This window comes from Gopherus evgoodei, chromosome 4, assembly GCF_007399415.2.
Source record: "Gopherus evgoodei ecotype Sinaloan lineage chromosome 4, rGopEvg1_v1.p, whole genome shotgun sequence".
Taxonomy (NCBI): domain Eukaryota; kingdom Metazoa; phylum Chordata; order Testudines; family Testudinidae; genus Gopherus; species Gopherus evgoodei.
The window spans coordinates 74,816,104-74,829,898 of NC_044325.1; the positions used below are offsets into that span (position 1 = coordinate 74,816,104).

Below are 13,795 nucleotides of genomic sequence, written 5' to 3' on the forward strand. Positions count from 1 at the left end.
GAAGTTCCGGACGCGTCGCTATGCGGAAGAGGAAGGTGCAGCCGTTGTGAGGTTCCCCGGAAGGCTGGTGGGAGGTTCCTGCCGGGCCGGCGGCATGAAGGGAAGAGCCGCAGGTGGGAGCTCTCGCGGAGCGGGCGCGTTTCCCAGGCTGAGTCCGCGCGGGGTTTTTCCCTTAGTGCCACCGCCCTTCCCCAGCGCGGAAGGGCCGTAGCCGCGAACCTCGCCCAGGCTGCTGGGCACCCTCGGTGGGGAGCGGCGGGCGCTGGCTCCGGATCCAGGATGGGCCGCGCCTAGGGGAAGGTGCCTTCCTGTTCCAAAGGGCGAGCAGGGTGGCGGGCAAGGGGAAGTGGGGGCCGTGGTTTGGCCCAGCGGGTGGGGAGGGGGCTTTGGCTGGTGGGAGGTGCGAGGGAGGCCACCCCGGTTTGGCTGGACTCAAGTGACTTGGGGGTCTCGGAAGAAGCAGATTTCTGGGCGGGATCTGAGCGGAGAGGCGGCCACAGGCCAGTTTGGGACTGGTATTTCAGGCCTGTGGCCAGTGTGCCGTACATGCAGGGGAAGCCCGGGGTAGGAGGCGTGGACAGGAGAGCAGCAGCGAAATGCAGGCCAGTCTAGTGTTGCCCAAGAGCTTACGGGAATGTAAACTTCAGTCAGTGGTGAAGGGCTGGATGAAAGGAGGCAGGAAAGATCCAGGGAGGGGACCGCTTTTCCAGGCACCTTCTGCACTCCCAGGATGGGACCAACATTGATTTGGTGGGCTTGGAAGTACAGCATACAAAAGACTCATGCAATTTGAAAGATGTAATCTTTATTCCATGATGTGATCAATTATCCATTGTCACAAGAAGTAAAGCTCTATCACATTTGAATTCATATGCCCTTCATTCATCAAACAATCTGTGAAGCACTCCACTTTTTCATCACTTTTTCCTTTGTTTCTTTTTTCATCAGTTTTTTCCCTCTTCTTGCGGGTAGCTCCATCCTTCTCTTCCTTGGATTGATTGCATAATTAGATACTTATATGAAATTCAATAAAATCATTAATAGTTTTTTTTACTCTCTCAGCCACAACTTGGATACACTGGAGGGAGCAATGATATGGATAGTAGGGAGGCCAAAGAGGAGGAGGTTACAGTAATCAAATTGGGGAAATAATCAGGGCTTGTAAAAGTGTGTTAGCTCTTGGGACAGAGAAAAAAGTGGTGGGAGAGGGAAGGGCCTAAGATGACTCCCTGATCATGTAAGTAATATAAACAATGGTGTTGTCAACTGTGATAGAGAATGGGAGACATGAGGAAGATATAGGAGGAAAGATGAGCTTAAATTGTTGAGGTCTCCATGAAGAAATGTGGGAGAGACAGACTCTCCAGCTGATCCCAGACCTGCCCAGCCAAACTGCCCTTCACCAGAAAAGACAGAAGTACATCTGAGTATCATCACCATGGAAATAGGAATTGAAATTGTTATTGAAGGTCTCTGAGTAATGCTAAGAAATAATGCTCGTGAGCACATGGTGTAGGAGAAAGCATGAAAGTGGATCCTCCCATTCTGTATTTTACCACCAGTCTTTATCTCAAGATTATATGACTCCTCAATCTCTGAAAAATCCTGCACATGATATGTGGTCAAGTTAATGTTATGAGGAAAAAGTCACCTTTAGCATTATCAGAATTTGTGCACTTGTTTTTGCAGCCTTTAGTCTGCTTCCAGTGTAGTTTTTAATAGTAGTACTAAAATGTCGTTTCCCTGGTGGATTCTTTATTTTAGACAAGAGAAAAGGAAAATGACTGTTGGTATCTATTTTATTTTCTATATAGGTAAATCACCTTCATCATTTTGAACACCTTCCAACAGTGCATTAAATGACATGATTAGCATCTGTCACATGTAGTTCATTCTTTTTCTCATCCTCTCCCCAAGAAGGAAGCTATGTATGCATTCCAGTGTGTTGTTTTGGTACAGCTTTTTAATGAGAACATGCTGCTTTGTATTCATATTGGAGAAGGCACAGTTGAAAAAATGGACTTGTCACCTGAAGTAGGTGATGAAGTTTGTGATGGTCCTTCGTTCCTGTGGGAGTTTGTTCCACAGTCTGAGGTCTGTTTCCACACAAGTGAGCATTACCCTTTCAGTAAAAGTTCATGGTGCCTGAAGAGTGATGTTGCCGATCACCTGAAGTGCCAGGATAAGAACAGTGATCTTTTAGGTATCCTGGGCTCAGGTTGTTGAGTGCCTTGAAGATAAGGAACAAAACCTTTACTTTGACTTGAAATTGCCTATGGGAGGACATTGTAGAGAGCAGGGACAGGTTTGATGCAGCTGTGTTGGCCTGTTTTGCCGAGGAGAAATACTGAGTTCTGTACTAGTTAGAGATTCCAAAAGCTTGATGGTTTCATGCCCAGATATGTTATGCTGCTGTAGTCCAGCTGAGAAGTAACAAAGATGCTTATAGCTGAGGCAAGGTTATCATTCTCCAGAATAGAGGATCATCTTGACAACCAGAAATGATAGGAAGTGTTGCACATGGAAACTGCTCTGTGTGTGTTAGTTTCAGCAAAGAACCCCCAGGATTGCTTCTAAATTACAGACTGAGTTGAACAATTGTGGGCCTATATCTTCAACCGAAGGACTACAGCAATTGCAAACTTCTTGGATGAAATCATCTTATTGAAATAATTGAAAAATGATAATGCAGAGATAGCTGCTATGGTTAAGATTGAATGTTAACATTATGGACCACTAGAATTGGGGCTAGAAATTTAGTCTCTCGCTGAGGGGTGAAAATGAGTTTTGAGTGAGCATAGTTCCAATTGTAAGAAGCTTGTCTATGTTCTGCTATTACTGGGATGCATCTACTGCTGAAGCCAAAACCCTCCAGTTGCACAGAAGCATCACCAGTGAAGTAAAGAGGTAACTATCATCCCTCTCTCCAGCAGCTCTTCTTTGTGACAGAGACCTATCTCTCCTCCTGCTCCTGAGGAGATGCCTGCCAAAGAGACACCATTGCTTCTTTTGCCCTTGTCCTGCTGCTAATGGAGAGTATGGCTAATAACATCTGGCTTGAAATGTGATGCCTTTCTATTGTACTTGATTATCTGATCCAAGTTGCCTGGGAGGAGTCGTCTCTGCAGGTTGTATCTCATATTGAAGGTGCAGGGCACTTCATACAAATTTAATGCAACTGTCAGGCACTTGGCAAATTTCTCATTTGGGTAGTTTGAGGGCTCCTGGTCAGTTCTGGCATGACTCTTCTTCCACTTTATTTTCAGAAAAATGAACTCCCAATATATGTTATCCCTACACATACATCACCTCATTTTCATATGGTAATTAGCACCTAGTCATGCTATTAACTGCTGCTTCTGCTCTTTACCAACACACCTTGCCTCAACCTTGTTTGCATCTGACCTGCCCACACTAATATTACTATCTTTTCTTGCTTTATTGGTTTCAGAAATCCCTGTTATGAAACCAGAGATGGGGAGTATGCAATGTGAGAAGAACGAATTTGACTTTATTAGAGTCATAAATTCTGAAATTTCTTTCATGTGCCCCCTCTGTTGTAAATGAGAGATTCATGATTTGGGTTGCTGGATATGTCTCCTACATATCTTAGATCTCTTTTGCTGTATTTCGCTAGGACGCTGAGATTGAGTTGAAAGAGTAATTGTTTGCTAATTCCAGGGATTGGAATATTGGGATTCCACTGTTGCATGAGGCTACCACTGTAGTGAGAGCTGTGGCAGTTTTAATCACATCACTTCATGTGCTGCCCTTATAAGGAAGCACTGCAGATCAGGTGGAAGTTTCTAGTAGCTATGTTACTTAGGCTGCAGTTTGTTTGGCTACCCACCAACTCCTCTTGACTTTTGGAGTTACATCCTCCCTGAGCTGCACGATCTTGTTAGTTGAGGGGGAGAATCTCACTGCCATTGTTTTACAGATTGCTGGAGGTCAGATCTGTGTAGCAACATGGACTCATCGGAGGAGACTGGGGGCTCCTCCACAGAAGAGAACTACTTTGTGAACTACACTTTCACTGACCGTTCTCACTCAGGCCGCGTAGCTCAGGGTATTATGAAGCTCTGTCTGGAGGATGAGCTCTTTGCTGACGTTACCATCTCAGTGGAAGGCAAAGAATTCCAGCTGCACCGGCTAGTCCTCTCAGCTCAGAGCTGCTTCTTTCGTTCCATGTTCACTTCCAACCTGAAGGAGGCCCACAACAGGGTGATTGAGCTGCAAGATGTTAGTGAAAGTGTTTTCCAACTCCTGGTGGACTATATTTACCATGGGACTGTAAAGCTGAGGGCAGAAGAGTTGCAGGAAACATATGAGGTGGCAGATATGTACCAGCTGACTGCCCTTTTTGAGGAGTGCTCCCGTTTCCTGGCCCGCACGGTGCAGGTGAGGAACTGTCTTCAGGTTATGTGGCTGGCAGATCAACACAGTGACATGGAGCTCTACACCGCTGCAAAGCACTGTGCCAAGTCACACTTGTCACAGCTTCAGGATACAGAGGAGTTCCTGCACCTACCTCTCCGCCTGCTGACAGACATCCTTACAGGTAGGCACAGGGGGCTTTTGAGACCAGCCAGGATGTGGGTGTGGAGAGAGAATTGGGGTGGCTATCTCAGAGGTTTGTGGGGATTATCTGAACAACCAGCAGGGTGGCTTTGAAGGACATGAGGATGGGATTCAGAGGACCCAACTATCTTATTCAGAGACTGATCAAAGCAAGTCTTCCCATAGCAAACCATCCAGCATAACTTACTCAAAGAAGCCTTGGTAACTGCAGCTGGCAATGAAGCATCCAACCTTTGAGCAATAGCTGCATTAACATAAAAGATGCTGGTAACATGGCCATATTGTCTGTCTCACAGCAGTTCCTGGAGAAAGGATAACAACCTCCAACCTCATAGGTTTCAGGGGATGCTTGGCATTAAACCTTATGGGGGTCCCTGCTCACTGATATCTCGGATCTAGTTTATTAACCTTCAGTGAACTGTTGAGCTTCTATCCTATGTGGTATTTTCAATAATACTATGAGTTTCCTCAAATAATTGTCAATTTCAGTAGAAAGCATTTCAGAGCTGGATTTGTTTGTCTGTAAAGCGCCAAACACGTGTTGTGTCATATTAAGTTGGTTTTCCATAGAAGACTCTTTGCTCCACACTTATTGTAGGGCTTTCAGTAGGCAATGAAGCCACATAGCTGGTGTAGGGGAGCCTATAATTGTATGTGCTTTTCTTCAGATTTTTGGAATGTTTGCAGGATTTTTCCAGAAATAACTCAATGGTACGTTAAGTCTGTTTGCTAGCTCCCTTAACAGCTTGGGATGCATGTTGTTCCACTATTGTGTATATGTTCATCTTCCAAGGATTCCCTTATCTTTTTAGCAAGAGCTATTTTTACAGGGGCTTTCTCCTATCTTAGTTACCCGAACTTTACTTCTTTTGGAAAACATATCTAAAGATGGTGCCCAGTATTTCAGCCATTTGAGTCATGATTAATTCCAGCCCTTTCATTCTCCCTACTGTCTTTTTCCTTCTGGTATTATGGAGGTGCTGGTTGCAACTCCATAATTAAGGTTGGATATCATTTTTTACTTAAAGCAGGGCTTCAATGTCTTTTTTGCATGAAAAATACAGTACATCATCCCCAACTTTACTGCACATTCTGCCACTACAGAATGAATTTTCAAAGTATTTACAAGTAAATCTGTAAATTTGTTTGTTAAAATTAATTAAATATGTGGTCCTTTGTTACATTTCTTAATCTGCCTTTTCTTTGTCCTGAATGATCTTAACACTAGAATAATAATGCAGACACTTCAAACTTTCCATATACTTAAAATTAATTGAAATTTTATGCATAGGCCATATTTGAAGAAAGTAGGGTATAACTTTAGTGTAGTTATAAACAATTGTATCTAATTGTTAGGTTTGTATACACTAGACAGGTAACTCAAGTGGAGCCTATTGGTTGCAGTGAGTCAATGGTATGAAGGAGAGTGGACTCATGTCAAGAGTTCTCACTGGTAGATTGCTTGACTGATCTGCCACTGCTCTTTAAAAATTCTATGGCTTCATGCTGGCTTGGGCATCAGGGCTTGAAAGGCTTCCCCGTGGTACAGCTTTGATGGCCCTACAATGTGTTGACAGCACTGCCAGGGTAATTCAGGCAGGACTATGGGGAAGTCCTTAAAATTCAGTGGTACTGGCTCTGGTGCTCTTTGCTTAGCAGTATTTTAATTAACACAGCCCTCCAATAAGTCAACTGCAAATTAAGGGCCAGATTCACCGGAATGCTTTGGGTGCTTTGTGCTGCTCCAGCGAGGCAAAGCAGCTGTGAACCCACCCTCGCTGGCAGCTGTGCACTGCTTTGGAGGTACTGGTGAATCTATCCATAAAAGTTAAAATTAAAAAAAAAATAAGATTAATACTGAATATCTGCAAATCGTTAGAAATTTCGCATGGTAGCATTTTCTAGGTTAGGCTGTGTATGAAACTTTTTAATTTAAAAAAACTTACGAAATCCACAGACAAACTGTTCAGATGGAGTTAGGGTTGAAAGTGTATATCAGTAACTCAAGGGTGCAAACACCTACAGCTTGTTTGTAATTACCCTGAAAACATGCATTTGGTTGGGAGATGTCCAAGTAATCTCCACAGCGGATTTTAACATCGAGAAGGAAGAAAATGAAGTAAGAAAGGATACAGCCGTGGGTAAGAGAATGGACATAAGGAGGAAGGGTAGTGTAGATACCAGTCTAATAGGTGATACTGGCAATAGCATGTCTGTGCCTAAACGGGTAAAGAATGTGAGTGAAGCCAAACAGCAAAAATTAAGATGTTTGTAAACCAATGCGAGGAGCCTAGGTAACAAAATGGAGGAACTAGAGTTACTGGTGCAGGAAGTGAAAGCAGATATTATAGAGATAACAGAAACGGGTGGAATAGTAGTCCTGACTGGAGTACAGGTATTGAAGGGTATGTGCTGTTTAGGAAAGACCGAAATAAAGGCAAAGGTGGTGGAGTAGCATTGTATATCGATGATGAGGTAGACTATAAAGAAATGAGAAGGGATGGAATGGATAAGACAGTTTGTGTCTGGGCAAAAATCACATTGGGCAAGAAAGCTACTAGAACCTCCCCTGGTATGGTGCTTGGAGTGTGCTATAGACCACTGGGATCTGAGCTGAATATGGATAGAGACCTCTTTAATATTTTTAATGAAGTAAATACTAATGGGAAAATGTGTGCTCACGGGAGACTTTAACTTCCCAGATATAGCCTGGAGGACAAGTGCTAGTAATAATAATAGGGCTCAGATTTTCCTGGATGTGGTAGCTGATGGATTCCTTCACCATGTAGTTGCTGAACCAACAAGAGGGGATGCCATTTTAGATTTGGTTTTGGTGAGTAGTGAGAACCTCATAGAAGAAATGGTTGTAGGGAACAATCTTGGTTCAAGCAATCATGAGCTAACAGTTTAAACTAAACTGGAAGGATACACAAAAATAGATCTGTGACTAGGGTTTTTTATTTCAAAAGGGCTAACTTTAAAAAATTAAGGAAATTAGTTAGGGAAGTGGATTTGACTGAAGAACCTGTGGATCTAAAGGCAGAGGAGTCCTGGAATTACTTCAAGTCAAAGTTGCAGAAACTATCAGAAACCTGCATCCCAAGAAAGGGGAAAAAAATTCATAAGCAGGAGTTGTAGATCAAGCTGGATGAGCAAGCATCTCAGACAGGTGATTAAGAAAAAGCAGAAAGGAGGGACCAGCAAGGAAAGCTACCTTATTGAGGTCAGAACATGTAGGGATAAAGTGAGACAGGCCAAAAGTCATGTAGAGTTGGACTTTGCAAAGGGAATTAAAACCAATAGTAAAAGGTTCTATAGCCATATAAACAAGAAGAAAACAAAGAAAGAAGAAGTGGGACCGTTAAACACTGAGGAAAGGGGGGAAGTTAAGGATAATCTAGGCATGGCCCAATATCTAAACAAATACTTTGCCACCGTCTTTAATGAGGAGCTTAGGGATAATGGTAGGATGACAAATGGGAATAAGGACATGGAAGTAGATACTACCACATCCGAGGCAGAAGCCAAACTCGAACAGCTTAATGGGACTAAATTGGGGGGCCCAGATAATCTTTATCCAAGAATACTAAAGGAACTGGCACATGAAATTGCAAGCCCATTAGCAAGAATTTTTAATGAATCTGTAAACTCAGGGACTGTACCATATGACTGGAGAATTGCTAATATAGTCCCTATTTTTAAGAAAGGGAGAAAAAAGTGATCTGGGTAACTACTGGCCTGTTCGTTTGACATCTATACTATGCAAAGTCTTGGAAAAAATTTTGAAGGAGAAAGGAGATAAAGAAATTGAGGTCAGTCGTAATTGGGACAAACCAACCTGATCTCCTTCTTCGAAAAGGTAACAGATCTTTTAGACAAAGGAAATGCAGTGGATCTAATTTACCTCAATTTCAGTAAGGCATTTGATACGGTTCCACATGGGGAATTATTAGCTAAATTGGAAAAGATGGAGATCAGTATGAAAATTGAAAGGTGGATAAGGAACTGGTTAAAGGGGAGACTACAACGGGTCATACAAAGGTGAACTGTCAGGCTGGAGGGAGGTTACTAGTGGAGTTCCTTGGATCGGTTTTGGGATTAATCTTATTTAATCCTTTTATTACTGACCTTGGCACAAAAAGTGGGAATGTGCTAATAAAGTTTGCAGATGACACAAAGCTGGGAGGTATTGCCAGTACAGAGAAGGATCGGGATATCGTACAGGAAGATCTGGATGACCTTGTAAACTAGAGTAATAGTAATAGGATGAAATTTAATAGTGAAAAGTGCAAGGTCATGCATTTAGGGATTAGTAACAAGAATTGTGTTATAAACTGGGGACACATCAGCTGGAAGTAACAGAGGAGGAGAAGAACCTTGGCGTATTGGTTGATCACAGGATGACTATGAGCTGCCAATACGATATGGCCATGGAAAAAGATAATGTGGTCTTGGGATGCGCCTGGTGAGGTATTTCCAGTAGAGCTAAGGAGGTGTTAGTACTGTTCTGCAAGGCACTGGTGAGACCTCATCTGGAATACTGTGTGCAGTTCTGGTTTCCCATGTTTAAGAAGGATGAATCTGAACTGGAACAGGTACAGAGAAGGGCTACTAGGATAATCTGAGGAATGGAAAACCTGTCTTATGCAAGGAGACTCAAAGAGCTTGGCTTGTTTAGCCTAACCAAAAAAAGGCTGGAGGAGAGATGATTGCTCTCTATAAACGTATCCGAGGGATAAATACCAGTGAGGGAGAGGAATTATTTAAGCTGAATACTAATGTGGACAGAAGAACAAATGGATATAAATTGGCCATCAGAAAGTTTAGACTTGAAATTAGATGAAGGTTTAACCACCAGAGAAGTGAAGTTCTGGAACAGCCTTCCAAGGGGAGCCGTGGGGGCAAAAGACATATCTGGCTTCAAGACTAAGCTTAATAAATTTGTGGAGGGGATGGTATGATGGGATAGCCTAATTTTGGCAATAAATTGATCTTTGACTATTAGCGGTAAATATGCCCAATGGCCTTTGATGAGATGTTAGATGGAGTGGAATCTGAGTTACTACAGAGAATTCTTTCCTGGATGTCTTGCCCACATGCTCAGGGTTTAGCTGATCGCCATGTTTGGGGTCGGGAAGGAATTTTCCTCCAGGGCAGATTGTCAGAGGCCCTTGGGGTTTTTTGCCTTCCTCTGCAGCGTGGGTCACAGGTCAGTTCATGGAGGATTCTCTGCACCTTCAAGTGATCATAATGGTCCCTTCTGACCTTAAAGTCTATGATTCTATGATTATAAACCCAGGAAATTCAGAGTTAAGGTTACACTTAAAAGAAATCCAAACATGTTAGGGTAAGAAAAAACAGTTAAGGCACTTAAACAGCCTTAACTCTGACCTTTAGTGACACCATGCAATAACCATAGGATTAGGATTATGGTATTTTAATGTTTGGTCCCAAATTAGGTTGGTTTGATTGTTCTGGTTAAAGGCTCCTGTGGTGGAATTTTTCCCCTTGTACAATTGTATTACCCAGGTAGGCCTCTAAAATGGGCCCCAAATGGAAATACACCCATATTGCGGTTAGACAGAAGCACTATGTTAGCTTAAGCACTCCCTGTACTACAACCCAGTTAGTGGAAGCCCGAGGAAAATAAGCAAGCATTAGTGATAAGCATTAAAACAAATGTAATGCAGATGATCTTTTATTTATAAAACTTGTCCATTGCTAGGCCATTGGACACGTTTCCAGAATAAAACCATACATTTAACTTGTGTGTTGGTTGCTAGAGCCAGTGATTTAGACAATCCCACTAATAATGGATCAACCCTAAACAAAATAAACTCCCTCATTATGAGCAAACAGGTGGATCTTGTCTAATGCATTGAATGGCAAACTAACTTGGGGCTCTGTCAGGCCCAGAGGAAGCAGATTTCAGAGTCAAGGAACCTTCAGAAGGAATGTCATGCCTCACACAATCAAAGCTGAATCTGGAGAGGATTCTGCATGGGGGAGCGACGATCTCTCAGGCAGTCATATATACAATCACCTAGCATGCTGTTGGCAATTTACTAAAGATACAAGGGTTTATGTAAGGCCTGCACAACTTGTAAAGCAGCGAGGGCCATGTCACTCTAAAGAAAACAGCTGAGGGCTGAAACCCACTGACACCCCTCCCCCCCCCCGAAACACCCTCTCCAGTGCTGCCCAGCCTCTCTGAGCTTCCCCCCAGTGCCACCCGCCCTGCAGAAACAAACCCTCCTTCCCCAGCCGCGCCCCGCCGAAACAGCGGTATTGAACCTCGCTAATATGTTATAGCGGGCCCCTAAGGTAGTGTAATTAAGGTAAAAGAAAAATGTCTTTTTGCTAGAAGTAGAATAAGATCTCTCAGAAGTCCTAGTGAGTGCCCATGAAGGGTGTTTGCTAAAATCTGTGACATTAGCTCACTGACTTTGACTTAAATAGAACATTTGCTGTGTAACCCAGGAAGCAATGTCTCCTGATGTTGAACCAGATAGACTTGATACAGGTGCCTAGTTGCTCCTGCTGGCCGTACTAGCCAGGTTTTATAAAGCTCAGCCTCACTCTTGCTCAAGATAGGGTTTATTTGTGTCCTCACGGTGGGAAGAGGTTTATGCGGAAGAGGGTGGTGGTTCAGCTCACCCCTTGAGAATAGAATGTCAATTTATTGTAAATTCTTTTGTTTCTGAAACTACAGATGGTGTTCCATGTTCACAGAATCCAACAGTTGCCATAGAAACCTGGATCAACTTCAACAAAGAGGAGAGGGCAGGCTTCTTGGAGGTGCTGCGATCCAGTCTAAAGGTATGGATGGCCCCTGTGCCCTGTGGTTAATGCAGTTATCATACTGCTCTGGTTCCCTACTCACTGAAGAAGGGCTCCTACCCTCATTTGTGACCTTGTAGTGTTTGAAAAAGCTGTGGCTTCAATACCAGGAATGCGCGCACATAGGTAGAAAACCCCAGGTACTGTCAATGACCTCAGCCTCGAGGCTGCTCTTGCCGATAGGGTTAACTACTTAGTGGTATTAGCCTGGCGTTCCCCAAGTATACAGATAAGGAGCCAGTTTAGAAAGCTTAGGGCTTGGCATTCCCATGACTATAATTCTGCTCCCTGAGCATTTCCTAGCCGTTAACTGAACTGAAGCCTGATTCAGGTGCAGGGCACTGCTCATTTTACCAAGTCAGGGATAAAAGGTGCCTAGACAAGGCTTGAAGCACAGGGAGTGGAGGATGGTAGGAGCCTGAGACCTTATAGTCAAGTGAGGCTGAGATGACTTAACACAGAGCTGCTGGGCCCCAAAACTCCCTAAAGGGAATGGAGCTTTGGATGGTGCTGGCATGTGTGTTGTGATGCAACTTCTACCTGGATTCTGACAAAAATCCCTTCTCTCTCTCAGGAGATTGGGGAGAACGTTCACATCTACCTGATCGGGAAGGAGTCATCGCGTACGCACTCACTTGCTGTCTCTCTGCATTGTGCTGATGATGACTCAATCAGTGTGTGTGGCCAGAATAGCCTGTGCCATCAGATCACTGCAGCTTGCAAGCATGGCAGTGACCTGTATGTCGTAGGGGGCTCCATTCCACGGCGCATGTGGAAATGTAACAATGCCACCGTAGACTGGGAATGGTGTGCTCCTCTGCCCCGTGACCGACTCCAACACACCCTTGTCTCTGTGCCCAGCAAGGATGCTATATACTCACTGGGGGGCAAGACGTTGCAGGACACACTCTCCAATGCTGTCATATACTACAGGGTGCGAGACAATGTGTGGACAGAGACCAGCCAGCTGGAAGTAGCTGTCTCTGGGGCAGCAGGTGCCAACCTCAATGGTATCATTTACCTGCTGGGTGGGGAGGAGAATGATCTGGACTTCTTCACTAAGCCCTCCCGGCTCATTCAGTGCTATGACACCAATACAGAGAAGTGCCACGTGAAGCCTTATGTATTGCCTTTTGCAGGGCACATGCATGCTGCTGTGCATAAAGACCTAGTGTTCATTGTGGCTGAGGGGGACTCGCTGCTGTGCTATAATCCCCTCCTGGATAGCTTCACCCGACTCTGCCTGCCAGATGCCTGGAGCTCAGTACCATCCCTCTGGAAAATTGCCAGTTGTAACGGCAGCATCTATGTCTTTCGGGATCGTTACAAAAAGGGAGATGCCAACACCTTCAAACTCAACCCAGCCACCTCTGTGGTGACTGTCACCAGTGGCATCAAGGTGCTGCTCACTAATCTGCAGTTTGTGCTGGCTTGAGGTGACAAGTCCACGGACAAGACAACATGAACATTCTGTAGAGCAGCTTAGAGGCACCCAGTTTTCTTAGCACTTGCCCCAACAAGACCAGCTCACAGCACCATAGAGTGCTCCCTCCTCTTTAGCCCTGCGTGCAGGCAGTATGAGTCTCCTGGATGTGAGGCTGTTTTCCCTTTCAGTACACTCTCTCTAAGTTGACTTACAGCATCTTAAATCCCAGATGGACTAAATAGTGTTACTATGATCCTCTGATATGAAGCTGTGTTTCAAGCTGATTGCAGCAGATAGGCTTCATAGGCCTAGAACTATCCACCACCAGCAAGCCCTAGCATGAGCAGCAACCCCTTTTTGTCATAGCCTTTTAATGTAATAGCCCAGGAGGCTGCATGTGCTGCTGCCATCACTAGTCACAGGGAATGGCCACCCTGTACACTCCCTAAAAAAGCTCTATGCAGTTTGAAATGGGGCTCTAATATGAATGTTTCTTGCTAAGGCTACAGGACTGGCTTCAGGTCAGAGGCACTGACTAAAGTGGACTGTACTGTAGACTGATTTCAGAGGTGGGTCCAAGGCCCTGACTTGGTTGTGCTTTGCCCTAATGTAGGGGAGATGGACTTGCTGCTACTTTGCCACCTAGCAGAAAGAGGAAAATTATCTTTACAATACTACTGTGCCAATGCTGGTTTCTAGCCCTACTAGTGGGGCTCCCATCCTTCTGACGTTATATGACAGAGCTGTACGATGGTTAAAGATAAAACTAAAGTTCATTTTCTCACAGCCTTCCCTGCTGACACTGTAGCCCTTTAGATGAGAACCTGAATAAAAGTGTCTGGTGGGACAAAGATATGGTTTCTTTTTTGCTGGTTGTATTAATGCGAGAAGAGTTTGACACCCTTCTATCCCCTGCAATAATGGCACTGATGTGGGAGGGGTAGATCA

The 13,795-nt window shown here is 44.2% G+C and overlaps 1 protein-coding gene across 3 annotated transcripts; it reads left to right on the forward strand.

Moving 5' to 3' along the window:
- The first annotated feature begins 11 nt into the window (after positions 1 to 11).
- Positions 12 to 13,700, forward strand: KBTBD4 (kelch repeat and BTB domain containing 4). 3 transcript variants are annotated; one of them, XM_030559809.1, is made up of 4 exons: positions 12 to 113; positions 3,941 to 4,561; positions 11,294 to 11,400; positions 11,996 to 13,700. In XM_030559809.1, exons 1-4 carry the CDS (start codon positions 95 to 97, stop codon positions 12,854 to 12,856), a joined length of 1,608 nt encoding a protein of 535 aa, XP_030415669.1. In that variant the 5' UTR covers positions 12 to 94; the 3' UTR covers positions 12,857 to 13,700. The 3 variants fall into 3 exon arrangements, with proteins under 3 accessions (XP_030415669.1, XP_030415673.1, XP_030415672.1); XM_030559813.1 differs by lacking the exon at positions 12 to 113 and adding an exon at positions 153 to 300; XM_030559812.1 differs by lacking the exon at positions 12 to 113 and adding an exon at positions 1,815 to 2,907.
- The last annotated feature ends 95 nt before the right edge of the window (positions 13,701 to 13,795 follow it).

Bases quoted from the DNA above. Each gene is read 5' to 3' on its own strand.
- KBTBD4 (XM_030559809.1), top strand. The intron at 4,562-11,293 runs GTAGGCACAGGG...CTGAAACTACAG, and splicing joins GCTGACAGACATCCTTACAG to ATGGTGTTCCATGTTCACAG. The intron at 11,401-11,995 runs GTATGGATGGCC...TCTCTCTCTCAG, and splicing joins TGCTGCGATCCAGTCTAAAG to GAGATTGGGGAGAACGTTCA.